The sequence below is a fragment of the Mastigoproctus giganteus genome, chromosome 4 (genome assembly GCF_048544385.1).
Source record: "Mastigoproctus giganteus isolate SK-2022 chromosome 4, ASM4854438v1, whole genome shotgun sequence".
Taxonomy (NCBI): domain Eukaryota; kingdom Metazoa; phylum Arthropoda; class Arachnida; order Uropygi; family Thelyphonidae; genus Mastigoproctus; species Mastigoproctus giganteus.
This window is the reverse complement of record NC_143578.1, coordinates 202,136,057-202,151,640: the sequence shown is the minus strand read 5'-3', so window position 1 is coordinate 202,151,640 and position 15,584 is coordinate 202,136,057. Positions and strand designations below refer to the sequence as shown.

At 35.9% G+C, this 15,584-nt stretch overlaps 1 protein-coding gene across 6 annotated transcripts in view; it reads right to left on the bottom strand.

The window, feature by feature from the left end:
* LOC150087330 (FK506-binding protein 15-like) overlaps positions 1-15,584 on the bottom strand; it is a 373,115-nt gene that overhangs the window by 209,627 nt on the left and 147,904 nt on the right. For 5 of the 6 annotated variants that reach the window (XM_090371133.1, XM_090371131.1, XM_090371135.1 and 2 more), the window contains 3 exons: positions 9,508-9,643; positions 9,300-9,388; positions 2,449-2,664 (listed from right to left, as the gene is read on the bottom strand). In XM_090371133.1, coding sequence (XP_090227259.1) covers positions 2,449-2,664; positions 9,300-9,388; positions 9,508-9,643 — 441 coding nt within the window. The remainder of the gene's footprint in view (positions 1-2,448; positions 2,665-9,299; positions 9,389-9,507; positions 9,644-15,584) is intronic. The other variant, XM_090371134.1, reaches the window with a different exon arrangement.

Sequence of the window (15,584 nt, the reverse complement as noted above, 5' to 3'; positions counted from 1 at the left end):
TTTAGTGCATTTTATCTTAAGGATTTTATCACAGTTTTAATGTTTTTACATGTATATAATTTAATTTAATATAATAGCAGTTTTTGTAAATAGTTATTTTATTTTATTTTAATATGTAAATATTTTAGTTACAGTAAATACTTATTCTTATGGTTGGTGTGTGAGCTGATTTAATGCTAAAATATGAATTTTCCCAACCTCAGAGGCCTTTTTCAGGATGTTTTATGGTAGTGACCTCCAGAAAGGTGTTTTAGTAAAATGTGAGCTCACGTGGGGTGATAATAGTGAGATAATAGTGAGTCTTAACCCTGTGAAATTCTTTACATAAAATTTCATTTTGACTGTTATCATGGTGCCAACTAAGAGAATAAGCGACAGCGGTACTAGTAAATCTATCAAAAAAAAAAAAAAAAAAAAGGAAAGCAATCGATTTGGATCAGAAAATTAAAATAAGGATGTTTGAAAATGGTCAACATAAACAAGTATCGGGCGGAATTTAGATTTGTCAGTGTCAACAGTGAACACAATAATATAGGAAAAAGACAGAATACAAGAAGCGGTGAAGGGATTGGCACCAATGAAGTTAACTATGATAACCAAGGCTACGAAATACATATCAGTTTTTACTGTACAATTTCTTCCTTTAATGTTTTCTTTTCTTATGTGCCACTCCAGCAACTTCACTGCTGTCCCCAAGATTTTTCAAGTTTTAATTGAACTAATTAAAAATACATAACTATTTTTCTTCATTCTTCTGAGGATATTATGTGGTTTTTGTAATTTTGGCATATCACGGATATAGGAGCAATATTTTATTAGTCATTCCCTAGTTACGTAAAACTCGACTTAAATAAGAAGTCCTGGAACGGGACTTCTTATTAATCCAAAAATACTTACAGTATTTTTGGATTAACTGGGAAATCGATTATCCGGGATTTTTTTTTTACCATCTATCCCGGAAAATCGAGAGTCTATTGTACTATCAAATTCCCTCTTACCACAACTGCTATTTCACTTTATCATTCAGTGCCCAGTGCATTCACTCAGTCTCTCACACTCCTTCAATTATTCATTTCATTCATCCTTCTTTCATTTTGCATTGCATCCCTTGCAGAGAAGGGCAATCAGATTATTTGGAGGTGGGGGGGGGGGGGGAAGGCATTCTTACTAAGAAAGTCATCGATTCTGCAAATTGCAGCAAGAAGATCTGACTGAGGTGTTTAAGGCTTTGAATGAATTGAATAAGCCAAATATAATGGCATTCTTCCTTATGCTCAGACAATACACATGAGAAGGCAAAACTTAAATTGAGGAAGGATTTTTGCAAGGTAGATGTGCAGAAATTTGTCTTCAGCTAGTGGGTAGTTAATTATGATAGTAAAATATCATCTCATATTGTGGAAGGATTTTATTTTATGATTTTTTCTTTCTTTCTTTCTTTTTTTTTTGGCACCATTTGTCACTTTGAATAATACCTCAACAAGAATCCAAGATGCAAACAACTGGAGAATATCACATCAGGTAACAGAAATACCTGGTGCATGCAAAGTTTTAATTTTTATTATATACACATTATACTCTCAGATATTTGGGTACTAATATTTTTCAAGATAATGAACGTTTGTTAATAAAATTATTAATGTGTATGTTTTCCACCTGTTTTTCATCTACCTATGACCTTGGCCATGATTTTTCTGGAATAACTTTAACTTACAGTAACATATAGCTTTTTGCAAAGATGCATACTGACTAAGCTCTAATTTAATGGACAGTCTATCCATTCTTAAGACGTTCTGTGGGGTTCAATTAAGAACTTTATGCTAGCCAAGCCAAATCTGAAGTTATTCTCCACAATCACAGTGTCTACATTATTGGTTGTTTTTATGAATTGTAGCAAAAGAGACTCAATTTCTATCAAATTATCAATAATATGGGTAGCTTGGAATTGTTCATTGCCATGGTTGGCACAGTTGGTAAAGTTTTACATTATGACCAATAATCTCAATTCAAACTATGAGAAGCAGATCTCCAATATGATGCTTCCAGCACATATTTCTCCTTCCAAACCTTGTTGTTGTTGTTGTGATTGAAAATAGCATTCTCTGAAATTGAAAGTAGCATTCCCTCCAAATTCCAACTCTACCTCTCCACAACATGAATAATTATTTAATCATAAATTTAATATGAATATATTTTTTAAATATATTCATATTAAATTTAAGTAAATATATTAAATGATTTAATAAAATAGCTGTAATCTAGCAAGCTGAAGTTCTTAAAGACATAACATAAGCACTAGTGACTTCAGTAAAAAAAGCTGACATTCATCACTACATTGTAAATAACTGATCTAATAAGTTTGTTCACAATTCTGTGACAAAAGTTAATTCTTTTCAATATTAGCTATAGCCAATAGTGATGAAAAAAAAACTTAATTTATCTACTCACCTTATGAATAACCATGTCAACTTTGTCTGCTAGTTTTCCTAGTGTTAAGCGTACTTCTGTGTTTTGATTACGAGTTTCTGATAGTAAAAGTGGAAGGTGGCTGTCAGGAACACTTGTAACAACAGCTGGTGGAACTGCATGACTGGGAAATGATGACTGTGGATGAACAGGAAAGGGTGTGGTTTGAGTTGCATATGGAATGTATGGACCACCTGGCTTAAATTGAAAAACACTTCTATAAATGGAAAGGTAAAGATTCATTTAAAATCATATTTAACTTGCAGAGATAACATGCAGATTGAGTACACACACACACACACACACACACACACCCCCCCCTTGACTGTATAAACATAAATTAACAATGAAATTAAACAACTTCATTAACTGTATATTATATTAGATACACTGATTGTATACTATTATATTACAATGGACTTTCTCAAATCTCACTTTGTAAATATGTAAAAAAAAAAATCTGTTTTCCATCGAGTGACAGAAAATGATATATATTGAAACCGGGGTCTGACCCAAAATCCCAATGTCCTGAATCCCAACAGCCGAAAATCCAGACAGTAATTACTATATTGTAAAAATATATGATTATAATTCTATATATTTAGAATTTTAGTAAGTAAAAATTTACCTTATTAGATTAATTTTGTAGAATAAAAATTTTAATAACAAATGCCTATCTCAATTTGAGGATCATGTTTTCTGTTACAGAAACAAACAGTTTTAAAATACAATCAGCAAATAAAAACAACTTAATTAATTTTACTTTATTATACTGCATTTAATTGGTAATTTTTCAAGTTGAATGTTGGTATTTGTATAGGGCATTTGAGCAATAATTATAGGTATAGCACTGAAATGTTAAAAATAAAAAAACTTGAACTAAGAATACTTTCAGAATATGAAAATTTAGAGTAATGTATTTTGGCAGCTGCATAATACTTGTCATAAATATCATTAATATAACTAAAACTGTAACTATAACAGGTATTTGTTATTAGCTGCATTTTCATGGATTTCTTTGACAAGTACATTAGGCATGACCATGGGTGCCGGCAGGATATTTTGAAAGGGGTAACAGGAAAAAATATCCAATTTTCTTCTTATTATTATAATAAGAAGAAAAAGGAAAATAAGAAAATGGGATTTCTTGTTAAAGATTCTGCAGTGGGAGAGGAAAGAATTCTTCTATTTACAACAAAAGTAAAAATTCAATGCCTATTATGTGCTGAATATTGGATTATGGATGGTACATTTAAAACCATGCCCACAATTTTTTATCAATTATATACAATACACGAACCCATCGGTAATGAAAACTATCGAATTCTACCCTTAGTTTTTGTGTTGATGACAAATAACAGTGAAGAAAATTATAAATGTTTGTTTCAAGATATGATTGACTTTGCCGAGAAAATGAAATTGAATTGAGACCACAGGCCATTTACACTTCAACTACCAATTTGGACAACTGCGACTTCAAATGAGCTGAAATTGCTGGACGGCAAAACAGTACCTTTAGTTTTTTTTTGGTAGTTGTTGGTGCATAGGCTTCTGTGGCCATAATGCACCTCCCAAGGTTTTTGTAGTACTTTAATCCAAGCCCGAGGCAGGAATCGAACCCGCGACCTTTGGGTTGCCAGGCAGGCACTTTACCCACCCAGCTAGCCCAGTCGGCTGCACCTTTAGTACGTCAAAAACGCAGGCACTAACAAGAGGCACATACAAACTGTCATCTTCCAACGCATCCTCTACGGAGCAAAAATCTGGGATTCTGCGACCAAAACTACGCTAAACCCACTATATGCAGCCAAGTTTTGATTACTTAAATGGGCCATGGCTCTCAGTCTGGAATGATTGCCAATGAAGATGGAACAGAGACACCTAACCTTCACTGTGAAAATGCTCACGGGAAAGATCTCCACTCACAACATGTGGGATGTGATCTGCTGGAGTTCCTCCTCTTGCACTGAGAGCAAAGCCACAGTTGTTTGTTATTTGGTTTTTAGGAGCATTAGCAACTAAAGCCATATTGCTCCGGGGATATGTGGTGGTCATTCCCTGACCTTTCCGCATCCTCCGTATTTGGTGGTCATGGACTCGAACCACCGGGCCACAGTTATGTTCAACCCATGTGAGACTACACATGACTGAAAGATTTCTCCCACAAAAATGTTGACGATTATACAATCACTAGATGTTGATCTGAACCAGTTTGCCCGTGACAAGCAGTACAGGAGAAGGATATTAATAAATGCATGTGATCTGCTCCCCACCATAGGGGGATGAATTTTAACTGTAAAATTTATCTCTGAACTGTGAAAAAACTCAATCTGTGTCACTCTATTCTGTGAACCACGAAAATCTCTAATGTAGATGTACAGAGAAGTGGTTCACGTATCTGTTCCTGGATTGGACTTTATTGATTCAATTTCGATATTTTGTTATAATCATTGTTATTATTAATTATCAGTGTTATTATTTTCTTACTATATCTTATTATATTTATCCATGTGAAACGCCTGGCACTATACCATGATGGATACACTGTATTGTACCTTTATGTACAATAAAGATTAATTTAAACGAGTTGTGAACAATCGTGTGAAAATAGATCTGCGATGAATTACCTTCAACGGTATTATTGCATACAATGTATCTTTATAAATATTTTATATTATTTTATGCGCAAGCACACGCACACACACACACATTTTAATGTTTGAAATAGTTGGAAACTGAATATTTCATAATAAAAAATAAAAATGTAAAGCAAATGTCAGAGGCAGCAAAAAGCATATTCCTCTACATGATGCTTGAAATATAAAAAAATAAATTAGAATGATGATTAAAAAAATAAAAATAATGCCAGCAGCATGGCAAGACAGAAGAGCAAAAATAGTCAAAATTAAACATCAAACCAACAGGGAGAGAAGAGAAGGGTAACAAGAATAAAAATATTGCAGCAGAAACTCTCCAAAATAATTTAGAAAATCTAAATACAAAGATAATAAAATAATAATCAATTAAATTTTGAATTGCCAATTAAATAAAAATTTAACAGCCCCCCTCTGATGGGAACCAAGTCCAAATTTATTTGAAATATCACCAGCAGAGATGTAAACAAACTACAATAAAATAAAAAAAAAAAAAAAAACTCAAAAACAGACTAACCATTATGCCCCATCTCAACAGAGGATGCCGTTAAATTTCTATTTAACTGATTATTATTTTATTATCTTTGTATTTAGATTTTCTAAATTATTTTGGAAAGTTTCTGCAATATTTTAGGCCTGGCAGGACAAATGGACGACATCCACTAAGGGGGCAATTGCAAAGAATGATTCATCTGTAATGCTACTAAAACACTGACTCAAATCAATAAAATACCTTTATTAAATAAACTAACTGTATAAACTGTATATAAATAAAATAAGATGATATTATAACAAGAATGAAAAATATGAAAGTGCTAAAAAGATGTTTAAAATTACTAAAAACCACTAAAACTGTAGCTTTTGGCAGCAGCAGCTGCCTTCATCAGCAATAATGGTACAGGTTATCCAACAATCTATATATGTACACCTATATGTCATCCCAGCAGGTACACAACAAGAGCTATGGCACTTGCGTTTGGTCCACTTCCCGTCTGTTGGAACCTGAAACAGCACTGGAACGAACCATTCCAAAACATTCGTCTCTTCCTAAGATAAGGGCTTCAAAGAGTGGATGATTACGACAGCCCTTATCCCTTTTAAGACTATAATGTCCAGACAAACATATCCTTAGATTCTCTAACAATTTCCAGTTCCAAAAACCATGCGCTTTATCTACAATCACGGCTTATTTAGTCATAATACCGTGCTCAGTTTCCCAGCTAATTATGTAGGTTCAGCCATAGCATGTTCAGCTATGGCTGAACCTACATAATTAGCCATCTTGAGGGCCCTATCATGCTCCCTCAGGCGATCACGCAGCCTATGTTTCGTCTCCCCCACAATCCGGACACTCAATTTTGTATACAACCCCACTAGTATCATTAGTCGCAATAGGATCTTCAATTGCAGATATTACCGTGAGCAGTCTCCAACTCGGAAGCTGCTCACAGTGTATCTGACACCAGCGCAATATACGAGCGATGGGTTCCGAGATACCCGGATAGTAGGGGATGGAATGGTTCGTTCCAGTGCCATTTCCAGTTCCAACACACCGGAAGTGGACTGAACGCAAGTGCCATAGCTTGTGTTGCGTACCTGCTGGTGATATATAGGTGTACATATATAGATTGTTGGATAACCTGTAACCATTATTGCTGATGAAGGCAGCCACTGCTACTGAAAGCTATGGTTTTAGTGGTTTTTAGTAATTTTAAACATCTTTTTAGCGCTTTTATATTTTTTTATTCTTGTTAATAAGAATATCATCTTATTTTATTTTATTTTAATATACAGTTTATATAGTCAGTATATTTAATAAAGGTATTTTATTGATTTGAATCATAGATGAATCACATTGTTCCTGACTCCAGAGGCCTCTTCAATGAAATACAAAGAAATTCATCAATGAAGTAATGTTTGCATTCCCAAAAGCCCCAAGCTGGATTCCCCCTGGCCTGTACATAATGTACCTCCTTACAAGCCATGGATTGATACAAGAAAAATTAACGTCTCTGGGCATTACAGATGATCTGCACTGCCACTGTGGCACTGACGAATCTTGGCACCATATAATGTATGATTGTCCTGACTATGAAGACTTGAGATCTCTTCTGATCACAAAGACTACTAATTTGCCAAAGGACCAAGTACATGTACTAATTCATACCCATGGCAATTATAAATACTTCACCACTTTCACACAGGATGTCTTCAACAGACAAAGAACATTAAGGAGCCTATTAAACCACCAAGACCAATAACTTGAGACAGATTCTGGGCACCTCTCTCCAGTAGCATCAACTGCCAGCCTCATCGAAGCTCAATTGAACTGAATTTCACTTCCTTCATCCAAGTTCCATTGGGGTGACATCTGCAACTGTATCTGCAGACAAGATCAACCAGGGACCTGACTCCAAACCCAGACATTGGAGATATCAGCAGCTTCTCTGCCACAAGCCACACTGGCAATCAAGCCAAGCATTCTAGCCTGGTTTTATTTTACTCTCCTCCCCAGTCAGTGGGAGAGAAGATGGGTCCCTGTCTCCTCCCCACTGCCACCCCCTTCTTTTGCCTGGTGAGACATGGGTCTGCCTCACTGACTTTCTGGGGATCACCTTCTCTATCATCCCCATACCTCTGTCTTTCCTCCCCAGCCTTCAGTCTCCCCCCACTCTAACTCGCAGTGTACACCCCACACAATTTACCAATTAATAACATCCACATTTAAACCGCTCTTACAAAAACCTCTCTTGGCCTTTTATATTCTAGCATACCCCCCCCCCCACCTTTTTTTTTTCACATAGGTCCTTGCCACTGAAACCTTCAGAAACTAGATGACAGGGCTTGCCAGAATACAAAATAAAATCTAGTGGATACCTGACCTGCCTCCCTGGGGCCAAGTGCGGTAACGGTGGGTCCCAACAGGAGCCCAACGGATAAATGGTCAGAAGAACAATGGTACACAACACTACACATCCTTCCACTCCACACACTTTTTAAATCTCTGGCCTTCACAGAGTTCTGTGTTGCACAAACAGAGTATACAATGCGGAGACAGGGGAACCCCTGGTGCCGTCAGACAACTAACACACTTTGCCTCTATGTGCTGCTTATGCAGCAAACTAAAAATCAAGGTGTGTGGCCTCACAAGGTAGGCCCTGCTCAGGAACCTCATGAGACAAGCAAATATTTTTTTTGTTTGTTTGTTGTCTGTTATTCGGTTTTTAGGAGCATTAGCAACTAAGGCCATATTGCTCCAGAATATGCGGTGGTCATTCCCTGACCTTTCCGCATCCTCCGTATTTGGTGGTGATGGGCTTGAACCCCAGTCTAATCAAGAAGCACGTGCTACACACTGCTGCTCTTTCCCACCTGCCTACGGAGGCGCCGATTTTTTTTTTTTTTTTTTTTTTGTAAAAGCTTCTTTGACTATATTGCACTTCTTACATTTGCACTATTACTTGTTCAGTTTTAAACTTCAAATGTATCAAAGTGCTATCATGAGCAATAATTTGTGCTTGTTAGAAAATACTTTTTGAAAAATTAAAAACTATTTTTAAAATCAGAGAATGTTAAAGAAAAATTTCATTAAAATTTTAAGATAAATATCAACAGAGCTATGATGCTCAATGAACTCTACAATTGTGTGCTTACATAATTATTTGAATAATCTCTGTATTAAAAGTCTCACTCATTTAACTAACGTTATGACATACTGTTGAAAAGCCCCAGTCCGCTTCAGGAAGGAAGTTATTCAAATTTGTTCTAAATTATTTTAACTAATTTATTTTTTTAACTATTACTTTCTGCAACCTTTTATTGATTTTATTAGACATAATGCCTTCTGTCATCCAGGTTTATGTGGTGGTGGTTTTATATGTTGGCGGTCAGGTTGGGGGCCCTTAGCTATTGATCACGGATGTATTGAGCCATTCATGTGTGTTTGGGGGAGAGAAGTCATTAAATAATTTAATGTTTGATTAAATTCAGGAGTTCAGCGTGCTGAAGCATTCTACAAATGAGCACTGAAGTCTATTTTTTATATATATTGAAATTTTAAAGAAAAATTAATAAATCTAAGAAAAAGTTAAAATGAAACAAGCTCCAATGGTTAATTTTTTTAGCCAAATATTTCATTCAAAAATAGATAATTTTATAATCAATAAAATATTTACTTACTAAATAAGATGGCTGCAGACCAGCAGGCTGAAAAACTGACATCTGTTGGCCAGGTGCAAATGTACTAACAGGCTGCGTGTGTTGTACTCCTAAAAAATGCACCTTTGTAACTATGCACAGAAGATACATCAAAGCTTTTGAAATTATACGGTACTGCAAACATATTGTATTCAGAATTCTGGAATTACAAAAGGAAGTTTTGAATTACCTTGGATTGATGGATGAGGTGTCACTCCAAGTCCTGATGAAGTTCTTTGTCTAGGGATGGGTTTGGGAGATGATTCCCTAGATCTACTTCCAATAATAGAAGCCGGGGACCCTTGACTTTTGCTCTGAAGCTCCTCCTAAGGTAGACAAAAAAAAGTAATTTCCTTACTTAAGACTACACTGTGTAACAAAAATTGTTTATATTTAACAGTTTCTTATATGTATTTAGCGTGCTGGATCCACAGGAATCATTAGTTTTTCTCTAGTGTCAATATTCTGGCAGTAATTTAAGGGAATTATGTTTTCTGCAAATTTATATGTATTACATAAGTGTATAACAACACTGTGATATATAAGATATTGTAGAACGTTTTTTTTTCTAGTTTGCTATTGCTACCAAACAAAAGTTTAACTTATCTCCTCCAGATTCTTTCTACTATGTTTGCTGATATTATATAGGTGCAAAGCCAATGAAGCATAACATCGTCGGCAGCACCAAGTTTTTCAAGACAACTTATGGATGCCTCATTCTGCTGTGGTAGTAGGAAATAACAATTATAGTTAGCAGAATGTAGCTGCTTTACTGATTTCAGAAAGCCTGCCAAGCCTTCTAAACCCATTTTGTATAAAGAAGGGTGACATCTTTGGTATGGGCTTTTAACTACTTGGGTAGTTAAAAGCCCATAGCAAAATCACCTGCCACCTCCTCTGTTCTGGGTCTTTTTGCAGCTGTGGTAGCATTATCAAGTGCATCCGGATTTTCTGGTAGGGACTGTGTTGGGGTTCCAGAAGAAAAATTTACATTATCAGGATTTACAAGTGTTTTTGTATTAGTTCAGTGTCTGGGCTCCCCACCCACCATGGTGGCCCAAATGGGAAGCAATAAATGCACCCAGGAATGGGATGCCAGGGCTACCCAGACACCATATCCACACCATCACCAGCCTGAATCATGTTTCTTGGACCATGAGGGTAGGGGCATAACATTGACACAGTTGATCCTTGCAGGTGAACCACTAGCCAATTGATCCTGGATGAGCCATCCAGGACCACCTGTTTTGTCGAAGCAGGGGCCAAAGTGGTGTGTTGAAGTTGGACCCCCCCCTCAACCACCAGGATCCCGCTTTCTGAATTTTCACAGATTGCAACATACAGCAAACACACTGATTCCTGTGATCATAGCCTGGAACCTAGGCCGTAGGCACTGGACCCCATGGATGCTAATCTGGAGGACCAGCAGTATAACTGGGAGATCCCCTCACCACATACAGGTGCCCGCATTAAGGGGACTGTATTGCAGTATGTACATACTGCCTGCATTACCATGTACAGCATTCATTTCATAAATTAACTGCATTTTTTCCTTTTTCTGTGATTGATAGAAGGCAAAATTAAATAACCAATTAATTAAGTATTGATATATATATAATTGTTTTTCTATGCATCCAATGTTTTGGTATTAGTAGTAGTAACATGTGACAATTAGTGTTAAGGATGCTGCAAGCTTATGTAGCCTACCTCCCCCAAAAATAGAACTACCCATGTCATCTTTCCATCCCCTCCAATAATAATCTAATTCTTCTTTAAATTTATTTAAACTACCCACTTCCACAACACCAGATGAAAGTTTGTTCAAACAATCTATCACTCTCTGGCTGAAAGCAAATTTTACTTACATCCTTACTCTTTCTTGAATGTCACATATGTCGAAAGAGTAAGGATGTCATAAGAATTTAGTTTACTCAATCCATTTTAAAGTATTAAACATTTCAACCAGGTCCCTTGTGGGCTCCTAGTTGCCAAGCACTGAATTTGCAGAGTAGAAGTCTTTCATGGCAAGGGTATTCTTTTGTGCCCTTGATTAATTTTGTTGCTCTTCACTGCACCCATTCCAATAGATCCACGTCCTTCCTAAAATGAGGCTTCCAGACCTGTATGCAGTACTTAAGATGTGGCCTAACCAATGAAACCTTATACAACAAGATAATCACTTCCTTGTCCTTGCTGGCAAAATTTCTGTAGATCACTGACAAAACCCACGAGTTGTCCTAGTATTCTATCTGTTCTGCTCAGAGAACATGTATTACTGCACAGTTTCCCCCCCAAGCCTTTCTTGCTCTTCACTACCTTTATGTGGTACCACAAAGTTTTTGTATTATTCTGGGATTACTGCTGCCCATATTAATCAATACTAAACCTCAATTGATATTTCTCAGCCCATCTGTCCAGTTTTTCTAGGTCTTATTGTAGTATGCTTTGAGTCAAGTCATTAACCAACCTGCCAATCTTTGTATCATCTGCAAACTTAGATAATAAGTGCTGTTATCAAAATTGTTTATAAATATTAAAAACAGTAAGGGCCCAGCACTGAACCCTGAGGCACCAACCAATAACATTACTATAAGAAAAGCAGTGCCCATTAATAACACTGTCTCCTGCCACTCAACCATTCCTTTATCTATAGCAGTAACTTTGCTCTAAACTATATTCTGTACAAACTGAAGCTACATGAATTCAATTTATAAGCACTCATTAAAAAGTGTCAAAGCCTTCTTGAAATGTAAGGATATGATGTCAAAATTATTTTCTGCCCTACTTCCTTGCTACTGCATCATAGTAGGTAATAAGATTGGCCAGAGAAGATGTGACCTTGGGAAAGTGCAGTTATGTGGGAATTCACATAACTGCACTTTTTTACCCAGGATCATCTTGGCAAATATTCATCTTTTGTCAAGATTATCCTGCATTATTTCTTTAACCATCGACTCCATTATTTTCCCTGGAACAGGGGTCAAGTTTACAAGTCCGTAGTTACTTTGCCCCTGAATCCCCTTTATGAATAGGAGACATCTCCCATCCATAGGGACCACCGTGAATCCAAGGATGCTCTCACAATTATAGCCAAATTATGCTAACCTCTCTTGTCTGCTTCTTTTAATATAACTAGACAGATTTCATGAGCCCCAAGTGTCTTATTTACTTTTAGCTTCAACAAATTCTCTTCCACTTTCTTCTCAGCTATCAAAAAATCAATTGTGGTTATAACTTGGTGTACTTCTAGTATTTCCATCCCTAAATACTTCAAAAATGAATGTAGACACAAAATATTTTATTTCTTCAGTAGTTTAGCAACCTGAACATGATCTTCAATAGTTGTCATTAATATCTATGGACAAATGTATTTAATTTCTTCCTTTTAGTGCTAATAATAAGCAAAGAATTCTTTGACATGGACTTTAGCTTGCCTAGCTCCCCCCCCCCCCCACCAAGTTTCAAAGGGTTGATGAAGAGGTGCCATTGAGATACAATGTGTACTTGTGACAATTCCTTAAAAACTCCACTAATATCATGGCTGACAACTGACTGTAAAGAATATTGCCAAAACTTGGTTTCTTTTTTGAGTGAGAAATACTGATGTTTCTTTTTAACCAAATGTTTCTGCTGTAGTCGTGAGGTAAGAAGTTCAGATTTATCTTTAGAGAGAGAACCAGATCTCTAATGAGGTCAGACAACTCATCTTGAGCAAACAGCTCTGGCTCCAATGTCTCTTTGCTAGGTGTGTACCCAGGATTGGCTGAAGTTCTCAGGTCTCTGTGAATCACACCATCACATTCCATTTTGTTTTCTAAAAAATCTAGTCTATATGCTGTGGAGGTACTGAAATTGGCATACTGTCATCATCAGGGATTGATCTCATCACTGAATCCAGGTTCGGATAAACAATCTTGTGTTTATTTTTCACTGAGAATCCAGTTACATTCATATTACAAAGGTAACGATCACCATTGTGGTGACTATTACTTTATTTTAACATTGGGGACAAACGTTCAATCACACTGATCTTTGCACAGATCAGAAAAAACCAATCACTGGGGAAATTAAGCTATATGCAGCTCTGTCTTGATCTAAATTAAAATGCCAAAGATCTCAACAAAGACCAATAAAATTTGGCATTTTATGTAGAAAGAAGTTTTCAGCAATGTATCTACTGGGTAAGAAATAGTTTAATATACTTCTTTTTGTGTTGCCTGTTTTTATTTCTTTTAACTGTTATTTGACTGACCCCCTACCAAATATAAAATCTGCTGAAAAGATTCAAAAAACATTCACTGCATTGGCTGTTTTTCAGAGCTAAAGGTATGATGAACAAAGCAAGCAAGCAAACTGTTATTTCACTCTAATCTTTTTCCTACATTCCAACACATTAATATTGCATTAACTAAGGTTTTCATACACTTACTAGTTAACAAATTTACTGTTTAACATCTTTGAAGAAATCAAAAGAGAGAGTGAGAAAACATTAACAAAAAAAAATTTAAGGTTTTGATTTTTAATCTGTCAATGACAAAAAGATGATTGGATTTCTTGATTCCTGCATGTAACCCATGATAATAAAATTTTTGCCCAGTGTAACTGAAACACCTTAATCTTCCTGTGTCTTGATTTCAATTCCTAAAAAGATTGCTAAATTCCTGAGGAGTAAGAACTGCTAAAAGTAAAATCCAAAGAACTAAGCAGCTAATAGTTTCCATTGCATTCAGTAATGGAAACTGAATGTAACAGAAATTGTGTAATATTTTTGCATCCTCTCTTTGTCTTTCAAAGATCCAAAACCTCCAACCCCCCTCTTGAGATTTTCCATTAACCTACTACAACAGAAAATCTCAAGTATACCACCAATTTCTTTCTCAACCCACCCTCATATTTCCTACTGTCACAGGACAAAAGTATTAGTAATGCAAAGGACACCAACTACATTGCAGTAGATGACATCATCACCCAGGGCTGGGGAGTAGGAGTAAAGGGGTAAGAGGTTTTTACAGGAGTAGGAGTAAGGAGTAACAAAATATTTGTTACTCCTTATTCCTGTTATTATATTGTACATGCAAACACCAAAAAAACAATTTTATTATATTGCACTGTCTAATTTAAATTTTAAATTTTTATCTTTTGTTTTAGGTAATATGAATTTGTAAGCCTGTTAAAGTTAATTTTGAGATAAACTACTTAATTTAATTAGTCTAAAATGGAACAAAAGAGAGCTAGAGTATTTGAATATTTTGAATTATCTCAAGAAAAAAATGTCTTCATATGTCAATTGATGAATGGAGATAAGCCATGCAATTCAGATATCAGCGCAGGGAAAGGAAAAGGAGGCTATGCACCCAGCAGGTCATCCAATTTAAAACGCCAATTAGAGCGTTTGCATCCAAAACAATTCAAGCTTATGGAGGAAAAGGAAAGCAACAAAAAGGCATCAAGTTCTAGCACAGGTTGTAAAGTAGAAGGAAAAAATATTCTAACAAAGTACTTTGAGACCCAAAAAATTACTATAGAAATGACAGCTGCTAAATTCAAAGGGTGTATTATTGAACTTGTTGTAAAGAATGCACTACCACTTAGTGTATTCTCTTCTCCAGGTTTTACTGGATTGAGTGGTGAAATGGCAGCTAAACTGAGAGTATCTTTGGAATGACATAATATCAGGAAAATAATATTAGAGGAAGCTTAAAATCAAAAAAATTTGTTGAAGGAGATGCTAAAGGGAAAATATATTCATCTGAAGATGGATGCATGCACCCGTCAACAGGTAAATTATTTTGGAATAAATGTCCAGTTTGTGAATGAAAATAAAGAAACGATAATACATACTTTAGCACTTAAAGATACCAAAGTGCAACATACAAGCGAACAGGTTTGCAAATTGATTGAAAATGTGCTCAAAGATTTTGGAATTAAGAAGGACAATATCTTGACAATAGTTACAGACAATGCATCGAACATGATAAAAACTGTTTAGAAGCTTAATGGGGAAAAGACAGATTTTGAATCATGAGAAAGCTGTGTGTACAGTGATTTAGATGAAGATGAGTACTTAGACAAGACCTTGGATGCTATTGCAAACAATTTCATTGGTTTCACTTTCCCCAACGTTAACATACAACATATGAGGTGTGGTGTGCATACTTTACAGCTCGCAATCCTTGATGGTCTGAAAGGAGCTCATGCAGCTAATCTCATAAGTAAGTTGCGCCAGGCTGCTGTAGCTGCTTGATCCCCCAAGACTGATGCTATTCT